Source organism: Panthera pardus, unplaced genomic scaffold, assembly GCF_024362965.1.
Source record: "Panthera pardus isolate Hobbes unplaced genomic scaffold, ASM2436296v1 HiC_scaffold_12, whole genome shotgun sequence".
Taxonomy (NCBI): Eukaryota; Metazoa; Chordata; class Mammalia; order Carnivora; family Felidae; genus Panthera; species Panthera pardus.
The window spans coordinates 92,266,190-92,289,830 of record NW_026526677.1 but is presented as its reverse complement, the minus strand read 5'-3'; the positions used below and the strand labels follow the sequence as shown (position 1 = coordinate 92,289,830).

Sequence of the window (23,641 nt, the reverse complement as noted above, 5' to 3'; positions counted from 1 at the left end):
AACTTGGAGAATCTAGCCAGGTTGGGGGGTGGGGTGGGTGGGGGTGGAGGGCAGGGCATGGGACGGGGTGTGGGGAGCAGACCAGGCCTGCAGATAGAAAGAGAGACAAGTGGTTTCCTTGGGCCCTGGCTTCGTCCACAGACCTCAAGTGCCTGGCCCGCTCCCCCAGCCTGGTCCCGACAGATACCCACTGGTCCAGACAAGGCTGAGTTCTCCAGTCGGGGCCTCAGCCACAGACACCTGCCCTCACGCCGTCGCTCCAGGCATGGTGGGAGCCCCATTGCCAGCTGCAGCAGGGAAGAGCCCAGAACCTTTCCCGGGGAGGAGCCTCAGCCATTCCTGAGTTCCTGTCACTGAAGCGGGGAGCAGCACACATTGGCACCTAGTGTCACGCCCTGGCTCCAGTCTGTTTCATAATAATAACAGAGGCAACATAATAATAATCATAATAGCAGTGAGGTGGGTGTGGACCTCACTGCATTAAAATCAAATAAAGTTGCCTCCATTACCGGGCCCCCTCCCCCCTTCCCCCCAGAGCCCCACCAAGATCTGCGAGGCTTACAAGGTACTGAAAATAGGGAGACGCTTATAACCCTGGGTCCATCATGGTTGCTACTGACCTTCCCATTGGCCAAGCCTTCACGGGACTTTCCATTTCTCTGCCCTTTATGGGTCAGGGGCCTGGCCTTTGGAGGTTCATCCTCTCTTGGGGACCCAGTGACCTCTGATCCATCCCCAAACTCAAGGAAGTCTCCTTAACTGCCACCAGAGGCACTCTCCTTTCTCCTCCTTACCACTTCTACAGAGAACACCTAACACAACTTTTCAGTGACTCCGTGCTACCAAAAGAAAATAAAAAATGCTGACTCTGATGTCAAGCAGGTTTTGCGTCTGCCCTATAAAAATCCTCATGGCAAAGTAGAACTAAAGACCTGCTTTATTTTTGCAGAAAAATAAACTGAAGACATCATTCCATCTCATCCCTGAATGCCTTAGCATTCATCTAAGAAAAGTAGGAACATTGCCTTCCGTAATCACAAAACTAGTATCTCACAAAACCGAATTAACAACATTTTTCTCGTGGCGTATGCTGAAGAATCAGCCTCGTGTACGGAAAAGGACTGAGCTCTGGAGCGGGGAAGTAACATGCTCGGTGTCAGTCTGCCAGAGGGCCACAGAGCCGGGATCTGAACACCCGCCTGGTTCCAAGCTCCGCTCTGTCCACACCCCCATGCGTTTGCACAGCGGTTCCTGCTTCTCGCCGTCCTCTCTGACGCACCCGCTCCTCCAGCTCTTATGACAACCCTGAGAAGCTGCTGGGCCGGCACGACAACCCCATTTTTAACTGATGAGGAAACAGAGGCCCAGAGAGACAGAGTATCCCACCCACAGTGGCGTGGGAGGGCTGGCTGTGAAAGTCTCCGGGAACGGTACAGCCGATGGAAGGAGGGCTGGCTACCAGGCAGAGCTGGCACGGGGAACAGGCCTGCCTCCCGTCCCCCAAAGGGGCCACTAGCCACCATAGTCACACCTCAGCTTAGTCCTCCCCTGCCTTCCTCTCCTGATCCGTTGGTCTCCCTTTCCTCACCCCTCTATCTAGGGCCTCGTTCATTTCCTCTCCGGTCTCCAAAGGGCAATTAACAAAGTGACTAAGCGGTGACCCCTGCAGGGCCCTCTGTCCCTCTTGCCCTCCCCCTCCTCCTCTCAGCCAGGAACACAGCGGGAGCCACCACCACTGCGGAGCCTCTGGCCCATTTCCTCTCCAGCCCTCAGCTCATCTCCCGCTGGGGTCCCCGAGGGCCTATGGCTGGCCTATGACAAGGCACACATGGACACATGTGGAAAAGCCATTTTTTTTTCCAGGAGCATCTGCTTCCTCTGCTCCAGTCCAGCTGTCCCTATCCTTCCACATTCTGTTCAGGTTTCAGAATGAGGGTTCAAAATGGTCGCAACAGCCTGGAGAAGTCTGACGTGCCGCTGCCCACAGTGAGGCAGAAGTTTCCCAGAAAGTGAGGCAGCGGCCAGGAACCGCGAGCGCTCGTTGTAGCCGGACCACTACTTTGGCCAAAGACCCCGGGGAGCCCCGTGGAGCCACCATTTCCTCTCAGAATACTGAGTTCTGTCCAGGCTTCCTCCCGGGCCTAGGTGAGGACCCAAGAACACAGAAATAAATGTTAGCTGGATGGATCAGCAAAACTGTAACACAGTTTGTAACCGAGAGGGATTTTGAGTCTTCTTGTCAGAGAGAAAAGGAACCCAGCAGTTCCACGGGCTTCTGGCCAGCCCTGAGGGGACCGTCTCAGGTGGGGACAAACTGGAAAGTGCTCAAAGGTCATGGAGCTACAAGGAGAATGGGGGATCGATTCATCGGGGGAAAAAGTAGAGGGAATCTGAGCCCATTGGTAAAATGTGGATAGCAGTACTATCTCATGGAGTGTTGAAAACACCCAGCCCATGCAGCACATTCCTGGCGATAAATGGTATTATTATTTAGGTAGAGAATACAAGGACTGGACATGCTGTTTTCAAATTCTGAATGACTTTCATTTGGAAGAGGGATAGGAGTAATTTTGTGAAGTTTCGGGGGAAGAGCTCAACCCTGACAATAGCAGCGTCAGGAAGGCAGATTCTAGTTCACCCGAAACAGAAAGAGGGCAAGAATGAATGTTTATTGAGTGTATACTATGTGCTAGGGGCTTACAAGGTACTTGGTGTGTGTGGTCACGTCTTATCTGTCCAATAACTTGAGAAAGTAGTCATTATCATGCTCATTTTAAAGATGAGGACAAGGAAGTTCAGGGTATGTTGCTTGCCCGGGGTCATATAGCTACTGCAATGCCCACCCAAAGTTGGCCAATAGAAGGGGCTGAAGGGCCATCTCTCCAGAAGGCTACTGGAGGCCTCCTCTGCCATAAGGTGGGTCTCACTGACCCATTCAGAGCCCTCAGCCCTGGTTCTCCAAAATTTCAGCTCAAAATTCAAGAGTCTGGATCCCCAAGTCCATCCTTGTTACCTTCTGAGTTGAGCCAAGAGAACACTCCCGAGTTGGCCCCTCATCGCTCCTGTCTCTAGACCACCCCCTCCTCCTCCCTCCAGGATCTCCCAAAGCAATGACGCAGGTGCAGATGTGAGCCCTTGGGACCCAGGAAGGTTGTCGATGGAAGCCCCACAGTGAGGGGCCCTGCAAAGGACCTGGGCAGGAGGGGAGGATGCGAAGCAGGCATCGAAACACGGGGAGCCTACAGCCTCACCTGCCCCAGAGCCTGGGTACTGAGCATGCCCAGAGCAAAGCACAGTACCAGGTTACCCTGGCTTGGCTGATGCTCTTTGGGAAAGAGGGGAAAAGAGACAGGAAGGTGCCGTGCCATCAGTAGCACGATGCCTAGCACTTAGTAGATGTTCAAGAAATGTTTGTTGAATTAATTGTTGACTTTCTTCAGTTCAAGGGGCATAAATAATTTTAATAGACAGGCGCTATATATGCATAAGACCATTTATTTTTCTCAAGGAAACAATTATATAAATGAGACTGAGGCTCAGAGGGGTTAGTTACATGCCAAGATCACACGATAATGAAGAGGAAAAGCTGTATTCTGACCACTGCACTTTGTTGTCTCTCAAAAGCCTCTCCTGGCCCCTGTGCTCCCATAGCATCCGAGACAGGAGCCCTAGACCTGCTCGCCCATTCTGGTCATGCCTCCTCTTCCCTTCCAGACAGGACTGCAGCTCTGCCCTGGGTGGGTGGGTGGGGGCTGGGGGCGGTCAATTTTAGGTGTCAACTTCACAGAGCCACGGTGTGACAGATATTTGATCAAACATTATTCTGTGTGTGTCTGTGAGGGTGTTTTCTGGATGCGATTCACATTTGAATGAGTGGACTGAGTCAAGCAGATTGACCCCCAACCCCACCATGTGGGTGGGCCTCATCCAATCAGTTGAAAGCCTGGGTGGAACACACAGGTGGACCTTCCCCCCAAATAAGAGAGAATTCTTCCTGTCTGACTGCTTTGAAGTGGGACATCAATCTTCTTCTGCCCTTGGACTTGGACTGAAGCATCAGCCTTTCTTGGGTCTCGAGCTTTCCAGTCTTCAAACTGGAACTCACACCACAGGCTCTCCTGGGCCTCCAGCTTGCTGACTACAGATCTGGGGAGTTGTCCACCCCCGTAATCATGTGAGCTAACTTCTTAAAAGAAATCTCTTTCTCGGGGCACCTGGGTGGGTTAAGCACCGGACTTCAGCTCAGTCATGATCTCATGGTTTGTGGGTTTGAGCCCCACATTGGGCTCTGTGCTGACAGCTCAGAGCCTGGAGCCTGCTTCGGATTCTGTGTCTCCCTCTCTCTCTGCCCCTCTCCCCTACTTGCACTCTGTTTCTCTCTCAAAAATAAACATTAAAAAAAATTAAAAAAAAAAAAAGAAATCTCTTTCTCTGTAGACACACACATCCTATTGGTTCTGTTTCTCTGGAGAATCCTAATACACCTTCTTCCCTGACTCTCCCTTCCAGAATCTCCCTTACTAAGGAGGCAGAATGGGTTGGGGAGCACTGCCCACATCTTCTGTGATCTTTTTTTTTTTATTTTATTTTTTATTTTTTAAAATTTATATCCAAATTAGCATATAGTGCAACAATGATTTCAGGAGTAGGTTTCTTAGTGCCACTTACCCATTTAGCCCATCCCCCCCTCCCACAACCCCTCCCGTAGCCCTCAGTTTGTTCTCCATATTTATGAGTCTCTTCTGTTTTGTCCCCCTCACTGCTTTTATATTATTTTTGTTTTCCTTCCCTTACGTTCATCTGTTTTGTCTCTTAAAGTCCTCATATGAGTGAACTCATATGATTTTTGTCTTTCTCTGACTAATTTCACTTAGCATAATACCAGTTCCATCCAGTTCTATCCACATAGTTGCAAATGGCAAGATTTCATTCTTTTTGATTGCCGAGTAATACTCCATTGTATATATAAACCACATCTTCTTTATCCATTCATCCATCGATGGACATTTGGGCTCTTTCCATACTTTGGCTATTGTTGATAGTGCTGCTATAAACACGGGGGTGCATGTGTCCCTTTGAAACAGCACACCTGTATCCCGTGGATAAATGCCTAGTAGTGCAATTGCTGGGTCGTAGGGTAGTTCTGTTTTTAGTTTTTTGAGGAACCTCCATACTGTTTTCCAGAGTGGCTGCACCAGCTTGCATTCCCAACATCTTCTGTGACCTTGATGGGTGAGAAAAGGCTGGCTGCAGGGGTCAATTCCACACGCAGAAGAGGAACTTCTGGCTAACTTCAAGGCCAGCACAAAATCTTGCTGCAAGATCAAATATCCTTTAAGGTTTCCTGATTCACTCTGTCTGGATGCTCATGTTTTCTCTAAAGACAGGGCCTGTGGCCATCTTGAGGCAGACAGCAATGCCAGATCCCAAAGAATTTCTTTTGCTCCCAAAGGAACATTAAGATATTCCCAGTTTGGGGTGGGAGGTGGTCAAGAGGAGTGAGACATACGGACTGGTCAGTAGTGTCAGGAAAACATGCCGTCCCCGCTTTGTGGGAGCCCGACTCCCAGGGACCCTCCGTCATTCTGTTCAAAGCCCAGTTAGGAGGGAATAGAGGCTCATGACCCAAAGGGGGGCGTGGAAGGACCTTGGCCATGACTGAATGAAAGTGGGACAGGCGTCTGTCCACTAGCCTGGGGCAAGTGAGAAGCCGAGAGTGCCCCGGTGAGCACCTTGGAGCCCAGGAGGAGCCTGTGGGGCACTCAGCTCTAACGGCTTCTGTCCCAGCCGAGCCCTGATGAACCTGACACCAGATACCCCATCCCACTGGGGTGCGGGAATCTCACCCTATCCCTCACCCTGCACCAGAAGACCGAAAACGGACCTCATGTCAGGCTGTCTAGCAGAGACAGCTATGCAACAGGAAAGCTGGTCCGTGCTTCATAGATCAGATCCAGCCGGGAGTGTGAAGGACAGCACCAACTACACGCTGGGCGCCTGACCCAAGTATTTGCGTGCCTGTGTACGTGGATAGTTTGATGAACTGTAACCCCCACCCAAGTCAAGAAACAGGACTTTACTAGCACCTGAGAAGCCCCCCCCCTGTATGCGAATATAAGGTTTTTATCTGATATTCACAATAGCCTTAGAAAAAAGGTGTTATTATCCCACTTTATCTGCGAAGAAACTAAAGCTCAGAGAGGTTCAGAAATTTCCAGAAGTGTCATAGCTCGACAGTCAAACCCTAACTCTGGCGTTGTGTTGGACTCCTGAGCTCCTTCCAGCCCTCTACCAGCTTCTCCCAACAAAACAGGAGGAAAACACAAGGGGGGATGAAAGGCATTCAATGACGTGTTTTGATGTCCTTGTCCCTGAGGTCCGGAGGGCTGCATACGGGGGGTTTGTGTCGGGCAGGTGCTTGCACTTGATGTGGTTGGGCTGTTTTCAACTTTATGCTCAGCGACTCTCTAACGTTATGCTCTCACTGAAATAGAAATGCCAGGGGAGCTCGGGGCTGTTCCCGAGGTGTGTGCCCCAGCTAGGTCTTGCCCTCCCATCTCTGCATTATGGATGGAGTGAATCATCTGGTAAATAATTCACTTGTCATTGGGACAGTGAGGGTAACAGGAGAGCGGGATGGTGGTGTCGGAAGGCTGAGGTTGGCCACCCGAGCCAGACCCCCAATCCTTCCAGGGCTGGGCTTTGCTCTGGAGAGGGAGCTCCCGAGAGTCAGGCAGGAGCCCCACATGGACAGCCACCCAGGGAGATGAGACCATGGTGCGTCAGAGGGCTCTGCACAAACCGCTCAGTCTCCTGCTGCTGACACCCCTCTGCCTTCTGCATCGAGGGGCTTCGGGTGAGTGATACTCGGACCACCCCTCACAGGGGCCCATTCCCCCCTCACATCCTGTTACTTCTTCCTTTTCTTCTTTGGGATCCCCCTTTTACACTTTTGTGGCCATTCTGCCAAGTCCATCCACTTTGTTCATCTGCTAGGCCTTAACCAGCTCTCCCTGAGCGACCGCTATGTGCCAGGAGTGGGGGAGGCAGGGCCGGAACACCTTCAGAAGCCTGGGGTTATCCTGAGGGCCACTGTCGGGTTGTAAGCATGGAGTGACATGGTCAGATCTGGGCTTCCAAACGTTCCCCCCGCCCCCCGCTCTATTTTTTAATTTTTTTAATGTTTATTTATTTATTTATTTATTTAAAAAAATTTTTTTTTAACGTTTATTTATTTTTGAGATGGAGAGAGACAGAGCATGAACAGGGGAGGGGCAGAGAGAGAGGGAGACACAGAATTTGAAACAGGCCCCAGGCTCTGAGCTGTCAGCACAGAGCCTGACGCGGGGCTCGAACTCACGGAGTGTGAGATCATGACCTGAGCTGAAGTCAGACGCTTAACCGACCAAGCCACCCAGGCACCCCAATGTTTATTTATTTTTGAGAGAGACAGATCATGAGCTGGGAGGGGCAGAGAGAGGGGGAATCACAGGATCCAAAGCAGGCTCCAGGCTCTGAGCTGTCAGCAGAGAGCCGGATGCGAGTCTCGGACTCACAGACCACGAGACCGTGACCTGAGCCAGTCAGATGCTTAACTGAGCCACCCAGGCGCCCCACCCCCCCAACATTCCCTTCAAGACAGGTGGTTTCCTGGGAGCTGAGAGCATCTGGAGATAGGCTAGGTGAGAGATGCTGGTAGCTGGGGCCACAGCAGTGTCCACAGGGTTGGAAAGAACCAGTTTCTGGGTTGTTTTGCTTCTCGCTCAAGTGAAGAGCAGAATTTGGCCCGTGATCCCTTCCCTCCAGCTCCGTGCCTGTCTTCTCTTCTGGCTGGAGAAGTTGACAGCTGTGGAAAGAGTCTGAGATTGGGAGCCAGGCTCCAATCCCAGCTCTACCACCTGCCATGTGGTTTTAGACCGTGATTTCGTGCTTCAGAGTCTCAGGGGATGCTATTATCGTTACAGGCAAGGTCAGCAGATATTCTGTGCCTTGCTTGTCTTCTGAGGTATTATCATCATCCACACGTGCCAAAGCCCAGCACAGTATCATTATTTGGCCACAGGAGACAGGAGAACATGGGCCTCAGGCAGATGCTGGGGCTCGTACTAGGTCCTGAGCAGAAAAAAACACCCGTTGACAGCCTTACTCTGTGATGGCTGTTTAATGTCAACTCCCCGATAGACTGAAAGATCCACGAGAACCGGGTTGGGGCGGCTCATCTGTCCTTGTAACCCTGGTGCCTGGTACAGAGCAGGTACTCTGTAATTAGCAGTTGATGCATGCGTGCTGGATGGGCTGATGGCAGGCTGGGGTCATCTTCCCTTTGCCGTAGTGGGTCTGGAATCCCCCTGGAATCTTTACACAGAGACCCCCACAGCCTCGATTACCAGTGGCCGTGTAGATCTCCCATCTCGGGCTGATCATCAGACTGACTTCTAGATGCTTGTTAAAAATACAGATTCCTGGGCCCTGATGCCTGGGGATTCTGAGTCGGTGGTCTGAGATGAGGCCCAGGAATATGTATTTTTATCAGTCTTCCACAGTGGTCTGCCGGCACCCGGGGATGGGAACCTCAGCTCCAGTCTGTTCCCTGATCTCAGGCGAGGACTCCCCCAGGCTGCCTGCTCTGGCATGGCCAGACAGGAAACTCCAAAGCTCCCTCAGACACTGTCGCTTCCCCACTAACTCCAAGGAGGAGAAGAAGGAAGGGCCCGAGGAGGGGAGGGAGGAGAGCCCAGCACAGCCCAGATGTCCTGAATTGCCACTCTGTCCGTAGGGCAGCCCCACTTGACACGCAGAGCCCCTGATGAGGAGGCCACAGCCATTCAAGGAGTGCGGGGCGGCTCTGTGGAGCTGGCCTGTGGCTCTGGGCCCGCCCCCCTGGTGGCCTTCTGGAGCTTCACTCCCCTGGGCTCGCTGATTCCCCGACCTGTGGCTGTCACCAATGGAGCAGAGTCCAAGGTGGAGGCCGGGGCCTCCGCGCTGGGGGCCGTGAGTCTTTGGAACAGCAGCCTGGTGCTTCAGGAGCTGCGGGAGGGCGCCCGTGGCCACTTCCTGTGCCAGGCCCTGCACGCGGCCGGTGGCCAGCTCCACACCACCTACTCCTACCACACTCTGGCCGTGCTGGGTGAGGAGCCTAGCTGGGACGGGTGACCTGGGTTGCTCTGCATGCTGTTTAGCCTCTATTTGCATGTGCTTCTCATTGCATTGGGCCGGGCCTAGGTTCCACCAGTCCTTGCCTCCGGGGGGGGGGGGCGAGAAAACCTGGGGTCCTAGGAAAGGGATGGTCAGGGCCCCATGGGCAGGCCAACCCCCAGCCAGCAAGGGCTGAGCCGTGAGACACAGCCGGGCATGGCCTGGGTCTGTGATAACAAACACAAGGCCTCTCCTTCCCCTGGCCAGTGCCTGTATCAAAGCCTCAGGTGAGACTGAGTGACCCATCCCCAGTGGAGGGGACGTCCGTGGTGGCCACATGTGCGTTATGGGAGGGCACAGAGCCTGTGACTTTTGCCTGGAGACATCAGGCACCTCGAGGCCCTGAGGAGGACCTGGTGGAGGTCACAGGGCAACTGCTTCAGCTGGACCCAGTCAACAGGACGCACCTGGGCTGGTACGCGTGCAGTGCCCGCAACGCCGTCAACCGGCTGAGCAGTGATGGAAACTTCCTTGATGTCGTCTGTGAGTCAGATCGGTGGGGGTGGGGGGCACGTGGTCTGCACTCTGCCTCCTGCCACACCTCAGGGCCACCAGGAGGGCCACGGCCCTCTGAGAGGCTCCAGAAGGCAAGAACATCAGGGCACTGGGCCCGCTGGTACAAAATACAGGTCTAGGACAGGGGTTTTAACCTTTTCAAGCTCGTGGGCCCCTCTTCCCAGGAAAATGGGCATACGTTCAGAGTCACAATTTTATGCATATTTATGGTAAAGGGGATGGCCCACAGAGCCTGCCTTTGGGCTGAACCTGAAGGTCTCTCGGGACCAACTAAACCCTGAGGAAACAGGGAGGAGGGACACAATAGGGAGAGAGGGCAGCAAGTTGGTCCAAGTTGGTCCAAGTTGGACCACGTCAAAGGCCAACGGTCCCAGTCCCAAGAAGCTCCTCCATCCTGGGCAAACTGGGAAGGTTGGCACCCCCCTCCTGTCTAGCCAACTCTTGTCGTACCCCAAACTCGGTCCCTCAGGGAAGCCTCCCACAGCCTAAGGTGATTGCCTCCACGGACCCTGAACACCTACACTGGACGGTGCCTATGGCCCGCAGACTCTGAGCTCCTCGGGGGCCTAGCCCAGTGGTTGACATAGTAGGTCCATAGCACGAGCTTGTTGGATGGTGAGTCAGTGACGATTACACGAGTGAGTCAGGGAATGAAGACTGGAGAGATGTGACGAGTCTTCCTTGCCCCCCAGATGGTCCAGACAATCCTGTGATCACGGTGGAGCCACTGGGCTTGACCGAGGAGGGTTTCTGGGCCGGCGAGGGGGAAGAGGTGACCCTGAGCTGCCGGGCTGCATCCAACCCCCCTTGTCACTACGTGTGGCTCCGCGACCACACTCAGGTCCAAGTGGGGCCCGCCTACACCATCGCCAGCGCCAGCCGCACCCACACAGGCCTGTACACCTGCCTGGCCCACAACAGCCGCCTGGACACCCACAGCCAGACCACCGTCAGGCTCACCATCTACTGTGAGTGTGGGGGAAAGGGCCGCTCAAAGCCAGGACCACCACAGCCCTGTGTTCTGGCAGACTCCAGGCGCCCTATGAAAAGCGGTGTAGACGTTGTAGGGGAGGGAGGTGTGGGAGTCAGGAGGTGGAGAGCAGGGGGACAGGCTGAAAAAGCTGTGGGAAGGGACAGGGAGAGAGGAAGCCCCTGACCCTATGTCGACCTCATCCCCAAGTGATTCTTCCCACGGCCTTGGAGACTGAACTGAGGCACAGAGAAGGGTAGAGAAATGACCGTGAGGCAAAGCACCCAGTGGCAAAGAAGAGGCAATGGAGAAACTTCCCCTCTGGGGGCTTCCACGGGCCTCTGGGATTCCTCAGGGGCTCTGAACTCCCGCTCACCCCCGTCAGCTCCTGCCCCTGACCTGAGAGCGCAGCTCTTTGCTCTCCAGCCCCTCAGAGAAATCGAGTCGTTTCCCTCCCACCCACTTCTCGCTCCTTCTCCTACCCTTGACCCTGTGGCCTCCGGGCCTCTAAACTGGGCCCGGGGGCCACGGTGCCCTGGCAGCGGAGTCTGTCCAGCCCCATCCTCGCCCACTTCTCCGCCCAGATCCCCCTGAGGGGCAGCCCTCCTGTTCTGTGCTCCCCACCCTTGGGGCCGTGACCTTGGTCTGCGCCTGGCCGGGGGGGCTTCCGGCTGCCCGGCTGCGGTGGGAAGGGCCCCGGGGAACTGGCCCTGCTGCTCTCAGCAATGTCACCTGGAGTCGTGGCACCACCCAGCTCCCTAACGGCGGCGTTTTCACCTGTGCCGGCGAGCACCCAGCCCTGGCGCTGCCTGCCCTCTGCAGGATCACGCTGTGTGAGTGGACATAGGACACAGCAGGGCTCGGATGTTCCAGGCAGGGGCGTGGGTGGGAGCCAGGGGAGAGCCTTAGAGGAGCCCTGGGACCTGGGATGCGGCTCCAGATCGCAAACTCCAAGACTTGCCATGTAGCAAGGAGGTGGGCAGCACTCAGCTCTGACTCTTCCTTCCAACCTCCTCTCCACTCCAGCCGGGCGTCCAGCCACACTGCCCTGTCCTCCGCAGTTTGGGCTTGGAGCCCTGTGATGCCTTCCTGTCTCCCAGCCTCCAGGGTCAGCAGGCTGTCATTGACCTTACACCATGCTTCTACTGCCCTATTGCATGTTGGCCTTGAAATGTGCCTTTAGCTTTCTCCCCGCTTTGGAGATTTTTACCCACCCCCCAAGACCAAGTTCAGATGCCATCCTATCTTCAAAGTGCTTCTCCCTAAAGCCCCACAAAGTTTGTCTTCCTACCTGTACTCTAGCATTCATCAAATTATATTGTCATTGTTTGCTTGGTGTCTGTTCTCACTATTTCTCTGGTACATGGCCAGCTCTCAATAATGATGAATGAATGAACGGGTTACTGAGTCAATGGAGGAATGAGTGAGTGAGCAATAAATGAAGGAAGGAGGGGTGGGGTGGAGTAGGCCTACCAAGCCCTTCTTCCTCCTGTAGAGCCAGGCTGAGCCATTATTCCCTATCCAGGGGAACCCCTCCGGAGCCCCACCTGCTGGACCACAGCCACAGTTGGAGACCAGTTCATCATGCTGAGCTGTGAGTGGCCTGGAGGCGAGCCCCGTGCCATGCTGAGCTGGCTGGATGGACAGCAGCAACCCCTGGGCACCACTAGCCCCTCACTGGCCATCCACCTCCTGCATACCCAGGACGATCTGGCTGGCCGAGTGTTCACCTGCAGGGGCAGTCACCCACTCAGGGTCCCTGACCCCCACTGCCGGCTCCTGCTGGGTGAGTAGGGGCTGGTGGCTTGGTTCTGGGGCTGAGGTGGGAGAGCAGCCCTTTGGAATCGTGATGAGGGCCTCTGGGGGGGTGTCAGTGAGTCAGGAGAATGAGTCACCTCACCTCCCAGAACTCAAGTTGTTTCGATCCATAAAGTCAGGGGGTTTGGTCTGGGTCTGTGTTGCCCAATAAAAATAGGTGAGCCGTATATATAATTTAAAATTTTACATTTAAAAAAAGTACAAAGAAATAAGAGAAACATTTTATGGAACTCAATATATCCAACATATTATTACTTCGATGTTTAATAATAAACAATTATGAATGAGGTATCTTATTCTACTGCCCTCAAAATCCAGTGTATTTACTTACAACCCATCTCAGTGTGGTCTGGCCACCTTTCAAGTGTGCAACAGTCCCGTGTGACCAGGGGCTACCGCTATTGGGCAGCACCCTGTCTAGCCGGTGAGGGAATTCTGTCTCCCTCATTTGCATTAATTTGCATGAGGGAGTCTGTCTCCTTCATTTGCCTGAGGGATTCTGCCTCCCTCATTTGCATCAATTTGCATGAGAGGTGCCTGATTATATTCCTGCCTTGCATTAGTGTTTCAGGTGTCAGAGGTCTCTCTCTTCCTCTCTCACTGCTTCTATTTGTTTCGGTCTGGTTTCCTTCTCTGTCCTCATCTGGCCCTGCCAGTCCTTTTAATTGCCAACTCCGCGAAAAAGAGTTAAATACTGAAGTGAAAAATGTGAGAAAACACACAGTCACATATAGCAGTTCACACAAAATGATTTACATCTTGGTCTCCAGGGGCTTGGTGACAGCCTCCCTGGGTTCTCAGAAGGCCCTCATCTGGGAATATTTCCCTCCCTTATTATTCAGTCTTGGGGTTGGAAATTCTATCCTAGGAGATTCACTGACACCTGAAACTCTGGGTCTTTAGGACTCAGTCCATAAAAAGCATCTGCTCTGGGCCCAGCCCAATGCCCTGGGGGTGGGAGCTGGTGGGCTATTAGGGAGGTATTAGGAGGCCCCATGCCAGGTACTAGGAGGGAGCTGGTTAACACAGGGGTGAATAAGGCAGGGGCCCCACCTATAGGAGCTGAGACTAGAGTTGGGGCCTGAAGGCACACTGCTATTATCAAGAAATCTGGAAGCAGATTGTGGTAGGACTCTGGCATAGAACGGGATCCTGGAAGAGGCAGCAGACTGGCCCAAGACAAGCTTCACTGCCAACTCCACTGGCCCCATCTCTCCTCTGTTTCCCCTCCCTATCCCCTCCACTGCTGGCCAGCACCTTACCCCCAAGCCTTCCCACTAGCCCAGGCGCGGGGGACACCTTCCATCCAGCCTTACCCTCTCTGTCCCTGCAGAAGCCCCACAGGTGGCAGTGGCTAAGCCCCAGGTGTCCGTGCTGGAAGGGGGAGAGGCCTGGCTGGGGTGTGCCCTCCTGGGGGGCACGCCACCTGTCCAGCTCCTCTGGCTGGGACCCCGGCGACAGCAAGTGGAAGCTGGCCCTTCTGGATTCATGCTGCACCCTGAGGGGGCCCAGCTCCACCTTAGCATCCGGGACGCTGACCCAGCACGCCACAGGGGCGCCTACCAGTGCGTGGCTCGCAACGCCTTAGGGAACAGCAGTCGGAGCGTCCTGTTGGAGGTCCTGAGTGAGTGAGGGGTAGTGGGTGTTTGCGTGGCAAGGGGCACGGGGAAACCTCCAGCCGTAACCCTGCAGGTGGAAAGACGCAGGAATCCTCTGCTCCAAAATTAAAAAAAAAAAAAAAAAAAAAAAATTAATGTTCATTTTAGAGAGAAAGAGAGAGTGTGAGCGGGGGAGGGGCAGAGAGAGAGGGAGACAGAATCTGAAGGAGGCTCTAGGCTCTGAGCTGTCAGCACAGAGCCTGACGTGGGGCTTGAACTCACGAATCGCGAGATCCTGACCTGAGCCGACGTCGGATGCCCAACCGACTGAGCCACCCAGGGGCCCCCTCGGCTCCAAAATTTAGACCCGTTAACTCCTCAGGCACAGACAGGCCCTCAAAAGCGCAAACCCAGATGGGCTTATGTGAACGTGAACCTGATGAACCTGATGCGCTCTTGAATAAAGGCCAGCAGCACTCCATGCTGTCAGAATAACGTCCTCAGTTTGTAGGTGACGACACTAGGGCACCATAGACTGAAACTACACAGGACCGATCAGGTCTACAGACCTCAGTGTGGTGCCGCACTCCTGGCTCTCTCTCAACAACATTGGAATCAATTTGGGGGCGCAAGCACACCGACATATGTGGCTATAGGTGTGCAGGTGCCGTATGTGTCCCCGCCCTCACCCCCAGGATACCCAGCTCCTCCCAATGTCACCATCAGCCGCCTGACGTATGGGAGACACCGGAGGGAGGTGCAGCTGCAGTGGGCCGTCCGAGGCCCTGGGAACCTGACGGGCTTCCTGGTGCAGCGGAGGGCCAGTGTCCCGAGCCCAGGAGCTGGGGCTTGGGAGACAGCAGCCAGTGACATTGAGCCAGAGAGCAGGGGCCGGAGGCTGGGGGGCCTGGACCCAGGTGTCCGTTACGCCTTCCGCGTCCTGGCCCTGAATCACCACACGGCTGGACATCCCTCTGAGGTGAAGATACCAGGTGCCGGGGCTAGGGCCATGGAGGGACTCACCTTTTCTCCACCAAACCGAGCCCCGCTTCATTTTCCTCCTCACGGGGCCTCCCCTGCTCCTTTCCTCCGCCTCCCCCCCACTTGAAGTCCTCTCTCCTGGTCTTTTTCCTCTTCTCCACCCTCCCCTGCGGTAGTCACGGCTGTCTTTCCCATCCCTCCCTGGGAGGCTCCGGAGGCCCCGGGCCTAGGGGTAGGAGCCACAGTTCTGCTTGAATCCGGGGAAATAGGCAAGGGGGAGACACAGGATGCCGGTGATTTGAGAAGGGTAGGGGCCCTACTCTGTGCCTCAGTCTCACCTCCCGGGGCACAGGTGGGCTCTCAGCTTCCTGCTGCTCTGTCTCCGTCCCGGGAACTCCCTTATTTCCTGGTGTCCTTCCCTTCGGCCACAAGCTCCAAGATAACTGGCCTGTGGCCTTCAGTGCCACAAATGGGGGACTTGGCTGGGGACTCGAAAGCACGCAGAGCACCTCTTTCCTTGGGAAAGGCCTGACTTACAGATTCTCTGGGTCAAGTCTTGCTCTTGATTGCTCACCGCAGGGCATTGCCTGCATGCCGCCCCCTAAGCCATTGTCACGTTTCAGTAGTGGCACCAAAGCCATGTAACCAGCGCTCTCCCCTCCCAGCGGATCCACCCTTCAGCGCCTATCCAGCAGTGCTGGGTGCAGCGGGCACAGGAGTGGTGGTGGCAACGGTGGCCTCTCTACTGGTGTTCCAGTATGCTGCCCGGCACCCGGGGACCGTCCCCTGTGAGTGGAAAGCTGAAGGGCGGGGTTGCTTGAGTCCACAGGTGGCCAGGTCTAGACCTATCCAAGGAGAGACGCAGACTTCCCCTGGGCAAAGAGTCTAGGCTCTTCCTTAACTGTAACTTCTCCTCAATGCTAGCGGTTCATCCGGGCTCCAACCCCCAACCCCAGCCATCTGAGGCCATCCCCATCTATGTTCCCCAGTCTCTAATACAGGGCCTACGAAGGAAGGGAGGGCTACTCTCCAGGGACCTGTGGTGGATTGCTCAAGTTAACACCCCTTCTTTTCTTCCTACAGGCCTTGGTCGGTTGCTTGTTCCCATGTGAGTGTAGAACCCTCGTCCTTCTGGGCGGGGCGGGGAAGGGCGGTTGTGTGTTGGGATTTTCCTCTAACTGGAAAGGAAGGCTGGGGAACCGAGGCTGTCACTGACTTCACTCTCGCACTTCACCCTCAGGGAGCAAAATCATCAACATAGGGAGTCGAGGGAAGGCCTTGAGGCACAGGCAGGTAAGCATGCTTCCGTCCCAAGGACCACTCATGTGTAAGGACAGCAGTCCTGAGTTTCATGCATGAGGCTCAGTCTCTTGTCCTGCGAACAGGCGGGGATGCCCCCGAGGCATCGGTCTCCTCTGCTTGTGTCTGTCCTTGGTAGGCATTGAACCCCCACCCGCCACCCCAGGTGTGGAGCCTGTGCAAGAAGCCACGGATGCTCCAGTTAACGTCACCATCACTGTGACTGCAACCCCATGAGGCCCCAAGGGTTAGGTGCAAATACGCACGGGGACAGGTGGGAGTGGAAAGATCCCTCCGTGTAGTCGGCCCTAGAGCCAAGAAAGCGAAGAAGACCCCAGCTGCCCCACCCCCTTCAACACCCAGCCTTCACAACCAGGACAAGGCTGCCGTGCCTCTGGAGGACTTGCTTCCAAGAGGGGTCCTGGCCCAGCTTGTGGAACCCGGAGGTGGAAGGATGAGGAAGACCCACAACTGGAGAAGAGACCAGGCGGGTGTCCGAGGGCCGGGGAGAAGGATGGTTCTGGGGACGGTGCCTGGCGCTCTGCCGAGCAAGCCAGCTGCTGGCGCACGAAGCCTGTGAACCGAGAAACTGCTAAATAAATCGTACGTGATGCTCTCACCGGTGGAGGCTTGTTTCAGCTGCAACTCCCACAGGGAGAGGCCGGCCCCAGCTTCAGCCGGGTTCTCCTACTGGCGGGAAGCTAGGAGATGGGAAGCAAGACCTGTAGGCAGGCGTGTGCTGCCTTCATTCAACTGTAGCAAGGAAGGTGCCCTTCTGGGAGTTCCTTACTTTCCAGATCTCGAATTCCTCCCCCAGGAACGCAAACTTCGGTTATGGGACCAGCTTAATCAGAGGGGTAGTGGAGCCACGTGCCAATGCCAGGGTCTTTGTCCGTCTCCGACCTTTGGTGCAGGAGTGTCGCAGAGTCTGCAGTGGTCACAGGGACACACAGTCGCTAGACTCCGGGAGTCTGTGCCGACACGACAGAGCAGAGGTATTCCAGATGCGGCTTCTTGCCACCAGGCCCCGGGGGACCTTCCAGAGTCGTACCCTGTCAGCTGCCAGCATGACTCACTGGCTCCAGCGTGCGTGTGCATGTGTCTGAAATCTGGGGGAAACACAAACGAATGCTTGTTCAACTGGGCTACAAGAGTCAGGAGTCAGAGCTGCCTCCGCAGGGGACTCGGATGAGAAGAAACAGCAAGAGAGCCAAGGGATGATCTTGCCAGGAATAAGGAAAGTGGCGCCTGGAAGGAGACAGGAGACGGACAGAAACTTAAGTTGCTTCTCAGGTTCTCACAGACTTAGACTTTATTAGAAAAGGGATTTCAAGTTCTCTCAAGGCTCTCAGGACTGGAGCTAAGGTTTAAAGAAGGCTTATTTCAACATGGGGAATAAACTAGGACAAGGCCCCACCCCATGCCAAAGACCCTGCTGGCTCTCTGGTCACCACAGCCCAGACACTTTGACTTGTTAGGGCTGCGCCTTGAGGAGGCGAGCTGTCTACCCAGGAGTTCACACCGATGTAGCTCCAAGTTAATGGTAAACACAGACCACTCTCCTCCCCGCGTTCCTCTCCCTCCCTCCTGTCTTCCTTCCAAAGAGATACTGAGTTCCCCCCCAACCCCCGCAGGCGGTCTGCCTCCTTCCACACAGCTCTTTGGCTCAGGCATTTTCCCAGCCTCCCCATAAAACTCTTGTTGTCCTAGATCCTGTTCCTTCAGGGCCTGTATCTCTTCGGTCAGAACAGGAGGGATTAACTCGCTTGGCTCTGGGGCGCGCACAGGGATTTTCAGGGGAGGACAGGGATGGACGTTCCAAAGAATTTCAGAGTAAGACATACACCCACCCACCCCCATCACAAGCTATAAGCAGCTTTATACAAACAGGGAGTATCTCAGGATCCCCATTTTCACATGCTACTCTACAGGAAAGCAGCATTCCCTTTTAATATAAAGTCGTATCAACCAGATAAAACCTGTCAAAGCTACATCACTTAAAATATGTACAGTTCCACACAGAATATTACAACCTGAAGGAAAATAAAAACACACTTTTCAATATGATACAAAGACATGCATCTCAAAGTCATTGCTGTAAAAGGGCAACACAGGTGGAATTCAATTCTGAAATTAAGCTCTTTGCAGTACTGTATCTGGAATGATCGTTGCGACACAGTCGGCCTGATACAGACGTATCGGTGTTCACAGACTCACTCAACATAAACACAACCCAGAAATGCTTTCCTAAAAGACCACTTCAAAAGGCTGAAAACATTGCAATTTCGCTTACATCCTGTACGGCACCCATCACCAGACTATTGGTACGTGATGGAAAAAAAGGAGATAATGAATCGATACGACAGGAGCGGGGATGTTTTATGCTAAAACAAAGAACCACAGAGAATTCTAAGAGGAGAAGGCACATGAAGAGGCCTGACCAGTGACATGTTCACTAAGCCGAGGGAAGATCACATTCCCTGGCGGGGCGGGGAGGGAGGGGGGGTAGGAAGAGGTGAGGGGTGTCCTGGGGAGAAACGGGGACTCTGGAAAGACCCAGAGCACACAGCTCTGCCCCTGCAGGACCGAGCACAGCTTCTCTGGCTGTGGGGTCAGGGCATCGGAGGCACCATGCGGCAGGGGAGGAGAGCATACAGAACTGGACCGGTTCCATTGAAAGAGGGAACCACATGCTTTTGGAAAGCAGTATGGAAAAAAATGGAAGGAGCCCAGATTACGACTCCAGATAAACTGGGCTAAAGTTCAGGCTCTGTGGTGGGTGACTGGCTATGTTGCAGATTTGCTGTGAGGGTTACCGAGATAGCAGAGGCCAGCATTGAGCACGGTGCCTGGTCCACCGCAGCTACTCCACAAATGCTAGGGCCATCTCCCACCCTGTGCTATGTCCTCGGACTTCCCGGGGAAGCGACAGCAGGCAGGACGGTTGCTGGTTGACTGTGCAGGTCATACAAGTTCAGAATAACTCAAGGTCAGGGAGAATGCAGAACTCCTGAACAGTAAGGCAACTGTATATATATATATATATATATATATATATATATATATGTATATATATTTATATATTTATATTTATATTTATGTCTCAATATATAAAGGCATTTTTTTTATAAATAAAATACAATAAAAGGGATAACACTTAAAACAGCGTTACTAATAATATAAATAAAGCAGTCCACAATGAGTTTGCCCTAAAGGTAAAAGTTGTCTCCTCTACCGGGTGGACAAATCCCATATTCAAACTCAATCTTTAAAAGCAGTTTATGACCTAAGGCTCATGCTAATATACCTCTGTTTCCTGAATCAAAATGACTGCCTACGAACATTTACTCCCAGTTTTCTCAAACTCCCTTTGTGACCGCATGGCTGTGAGTTGGTTGGCAAAAAACACAGGGCATGTTTTCATATTCTGTGCACTAGGACTCCGTCCTTTGCTAATCACAGAAGGGATGCAGATATCCCCCTCCAAAGCCAAGTGTATCTACACCACATGAATCATAAATCCAGCATACTATAGGTATGGACATCTGGAATGCAGAATTTGATTCTACAGCACCCCTAATACCGGACCCTGAAATTATATTCACTACATTCCACTCGAAGACATTCTCGCATAGTGACCCAGCTCAAACAGCGTATTTCGCTAACAGCTCTATTTATAAAATATATAGACATATGTAAGGCAATATTGATGCATTTACATAAACAGTTGATTAACATAGTATTCTAGTCTATTTCACTGCAATTTTTGGGAAAGAAGTTTTTTTCATTTATGCTGAAACTGTTTGACTCTACATAAAGAGAATCATTTTGTTTTTTTTTCCCCCCAAGGGATGCACAATCCAAAAATAAGCAGTGATCCATTAAAGCTTGACTCAAAAGCTATTAAAATAGCTATTAAATAGTAGTAGTGTTTTTTTGTGAGCTTTTGTTTCTTTTTTTTAGATGTGGAGAAGAAAAGCCTTCCAAAGGCAGCTGCAAATGTCCTCGTCACTCAGAGGGAGCAGTAACTGTGATTTATGAGCTCTGCTAACCAAAGTTTCAGGTGCCTGTTTACAATGACGACATTCTGAAAAAAGTCAGGAAATTTCAGACCATACCCCTTTCCCTCCAAATTAAATCTTTTCTGACATTCACGTCTTCCAAGCATTGCCCATGTTGGAAGCTGGAAAATAATAATTTTCGGGTGGCATGACACCGGGAGCACAATGTGGGTCTTTCTTTTCAAGTCGCCACTTTAAACTTAAGTTGTTCCTACTCTCAGAACAGTCAAAAAGAGCTCCACAGTGATGATTTTATAAACCAATCCAATTTTAAGGTAGTGGGACCTGAGGACATTCATTCTTCTCTCTGGCCCTGGTTCCCTCTCTGCAAAATGCAATAACCCCACAGACCTTAACCTCAAACCATGTTCATGACACTTTGTGACTAGTGTCTAGAAAACGGAACATAACTTGTGCCCATGTGCAGACAGTCAACAGGTCCCCTATCACTTCTGTGGAAGGCACTCCTAAAATTCAAAAGAGACCTGCTATTATAAACACTAGGTGACAGCTGAGGGTGATTCCAAATGTTCTCAATAATAATAAACATAGTATCAAAAGCCAGCTTTCCATCTGAAAACTTCGAACAGCCAGATCAGTTCCCTCTCGAGCCGTATCGGCCAAGAGGCTGGATCCTTGCAGGAGGAGCTCTTCTGGTCACTGAGGTTCTCGGAAACATGGAATGATACCACTGCTCTCAGATGATTGAAAACTACGCAAAACTAGGTTTCCTACTGAGGGGGAGGGAGGAATAGGAATTGTTAAGGCATAAATAATAAAAAAGGGCACACAATTTAAGATACATTCATATGACCTTACTACTACAAAAAATAAATAACGATTTTCTCTGATTTGAATGAATGTCCTTCACGCAGTCCATCCCCAGGCCTGTTTTGTGCAGGTGCTGGCTTGAAGTGGGAGCATGACCAGTCGTATGCACATCCTCAGGTTTCTTGGGGTTGCTGAAGGACCCCTGAAGGGCTGTCTAGAGGAATGCCGGGAGGAGACCACGCTGTCTTTTCAGTACAGTCCTTTGACCCATGTGGCAAAATAAGAGGATTCCAACTTAAAATTTTGTTCTCTGTTTCTGAATGGACACAGCTGTCTCCTGAAAAACACAAAGGTTTGGGAGCATTAGGAAATCATAAAGCTGATTTTCACAAAACAGTCTAAAAATATTACTTTGATCAATAAAGAAAGAATCATGAGCAAGAGTAGAGCCAGTTGTGTTGAGTTTGACTGTGAGAGAGGAAGTAGGTTTCAAAGATCTAAAATAAAGCTGAGCTCTCATGGACAGTTGTACAATTCATCTGAGGGCTAAAAGCAAAAACCCCTTAGAACCCTGCAAATAACCACTTTAAAGAAAGGCTACAGGGGCGCCTGGGTGACTCAGTAGGCTAAGCATCCGACTTCGGCTCAGGTGTGACCTGAGATCTCATGGTTCCTGAGTTCGAGCCCCACGTTGGGCTCTGTGCTGACCGCTCAGAGCCTGGAGCCTGCTTCAGATTCTGTGTCTCCCTCTCTCTCTGCCCCTCCCCTGCTTGCATGGGGTCTCTCTCAAAAATAAACAAACATTCAAAAAAAATTCTTTTTAAAGGAAGGCTACAAAAAAAAAATAATAAAGAAAGGCTACAGGGGTGCCTGGTGGCTCCATCAGTTAAGCGTCTGACTCTTGATTTCAGCTCAGATCATGATCTACAGTTTGTGGGTTTGAGCCCCACATAGGGCCCCACACTGATAGCGTGGAGCCTTTTTGAGATATTTTCTCTCTCTCTCTCTCTCTCAATCCCCTCCACCTCAAAACTAAATAAATAAAATATATAAACATTTAAAAAGAAAGAAAGAAAGAAAGAAAGAAAGAAAGAAAGAAAGAAAGAAAGAAAGAAAAGAAAGGCTACAACTCCAGAATTAATGCAAATGTAAAAGAGGCCCATGATCACAAAATGCATTGGCCCACAAGTCTACTGTTCAGGTACAAACTGAATCAAAGCCTATTTGGATTTATTCTCCAAAATGTAATGGGATTAACAGCCTGAGCTGAAGGATGTGGATAACAGAATTTCACAGAATTCCCTGTATCGTCAACTTTTTTGAAGTACCCACTAACCCCACCTACTATTTAAGAAATATGTGAGTTGATCACAGAAAAAAGCAACTTCCTTCATATAGGTCTTAAGTAACTGAAGACTAGCTTGAAACTTAAGATTTCTTTTTTCTTTCTTTTTTTTTTAAAGCACATAGTTTAATGGAACTTGGGAAACATTTTTCACATGTTTATCATTTTTATGTTTGTATCACAGATGGTTTGGAATTATTAAAAGCATCTTCACACACAGTGATTCTGTCCCTAAGCTATCAAATATGACTGGATCAATGGCATTACTAAGAACCTTTTATTTTTCTAGTAGGGATAGAATGGTTTCTGACTATACCCTGGGAAATGTATTGGGGAAATGCATTAAATTAACATACACAATTCTGCTACCAGATAATATGTTGTCTAACTAGACAGAGAAATTGCTGTAACTATATTTTACACGTGTGAGAAAAGGAGTGAGCCCGTTATGTACTCTGAAATTATGATGGGATTTTCCCCCCAACACACACCAGTGGGATAGAGCACTCCAATTTTCACAAAAATGGAAAGACGCAGAAACGATCCCTTTCCCCCCATTTCCATTCTTCTTGCAAATGACTTATGTGAACTCTTGTATTTTTGTAAACTATAGAAGACAGATCTGGGAACAGCTTATTCTGTGCATTCTAAAAACAACCATATGAGGGGAAAATTGTTTTAGATTACGTGAAGAGTATTTGCACATGAAACTTGAGATTGCTAATGGCTCCCGGTACCTCTGCTGAACTCTGCTGTATCTTCTGTGCACTCAATGTCGATGTCATTTCTATCGTCCTGACAGCAAGTATGCTGAGCAGGTCTTGGTGCCGTGTCATCTTTGAAGCTCTCCTCAGGTGACTGGCTACAGTCGGGGGCTGTGGAAGCCAGACATACGGGCACCTTCATGTGACTGAGGGGCTTCATTTCCAAGCCATCGTGAGGATAAGGTGCTACCACTGGGACCACAGGAAGGGGGCTGCTGCTGAAAGTGCTGCTGGTTTTGGTGAAACACCTACAAAATACAACCAAAAGAAACAGAATTGTGCCTTCAGAGATCAATCGTTAAAATACACTTACTCTGAAATAC

At 51.8% G+C, this 23,641-nt stretch overlaps 2 protein-coding genes across 7 annotated transcripts in view; one reads left to right on the top strand and one right to left on the bottom strand.

The window, feature by feature from the left end:
• The first annotated feature begins 6,774 nt into the window (after positions 1 to 6,774).
• VSIG10L2 (V-set and immunoglobulin domain containing 10 like 2) lies at positions 6,775 to 16,996 on the top strand. The gene is made up of 12 exons (XM_053900291.1): positions 6,775 to 6,856; positions 8,777 to 9,127; positions 9,403 to 9,678; positions 10,404 to 10,679; positions 11,266 to 11,514; positions 12,207 to 12,467; positions 13,833 to 14,123; positions 14,793 to 15,089; positions 15,744 to 15,866; positions 16,162 to 16,186; positions 16,319 to 16,371; positions 16,517 to 16,996. Exons 1-12 carry the CDS (start codon positions 6,775 to 6,777, stop codon positions 16,612 to 16,614), a joined length of 2,382 nt encoding a protein of 793 aa, XP_053756266.1. The 3' UTR covers positions 16,615 to 16,996.
• Positions 16,997 to 17,671: 675 nt separating this feature from the next.
• The window catches only part of CDON (cell adhesion associated, oncogene regulated), a 105,225-nt gene continuing 99,255 nt past the window's right edge, over positions 17,672 to 23,641 (bottom strand). For all 6 annotated transcript variants that reach the window (XM_053900290.1, XM_053900289.1, XM_053900284.1 and 3 more), the window contains exons 19-20: positions 23,292 to 23,566; positions 17,672 to 21,546 (exon numbers count right to left, since the gene is read on the bottom strand). In XM_053900290.1, the coding sequence (XP_053756265.1) occupies positions 21,383 to 21,546; positions 23,292 to 23,566 (439 nt within the window). In that variant the 3' untranslated portion in view covers positions 17,672 to 21,382. The remainder of the gene's footprint in view (positions 21,547 to 23,291; positions 23,567 to 23,641) is intronic.

What these genes read in the sequence shown, in the direction of transcription:
- VSIG10L2 (XM_053900291.1), top strand. Translation starts at nt 6,775, where the DNA reads ATGGTGCGTCAGAGGGCTCTGCACAAACCGCTCAGTCTCCTGCTGCTG. An exon ending in CCTCTGCAGGATCACGCTGT is followed by an intron (nt 11,515 to 12,206) that starts GTGAGTGGACAT and finishes TTCCCTATCCAG; the next exon opens with GGGAACCCCTCCGGAGCCCC. An exon ending in AGGCCTTGAGGCACAGGCAG is followed by an intron (nt 16,372 to 16,516) that starts GTAAGCATGCTT and finishes TGTCCTTGGTAG; the next exon opens with GCATTGAACCCCCACCCGCC.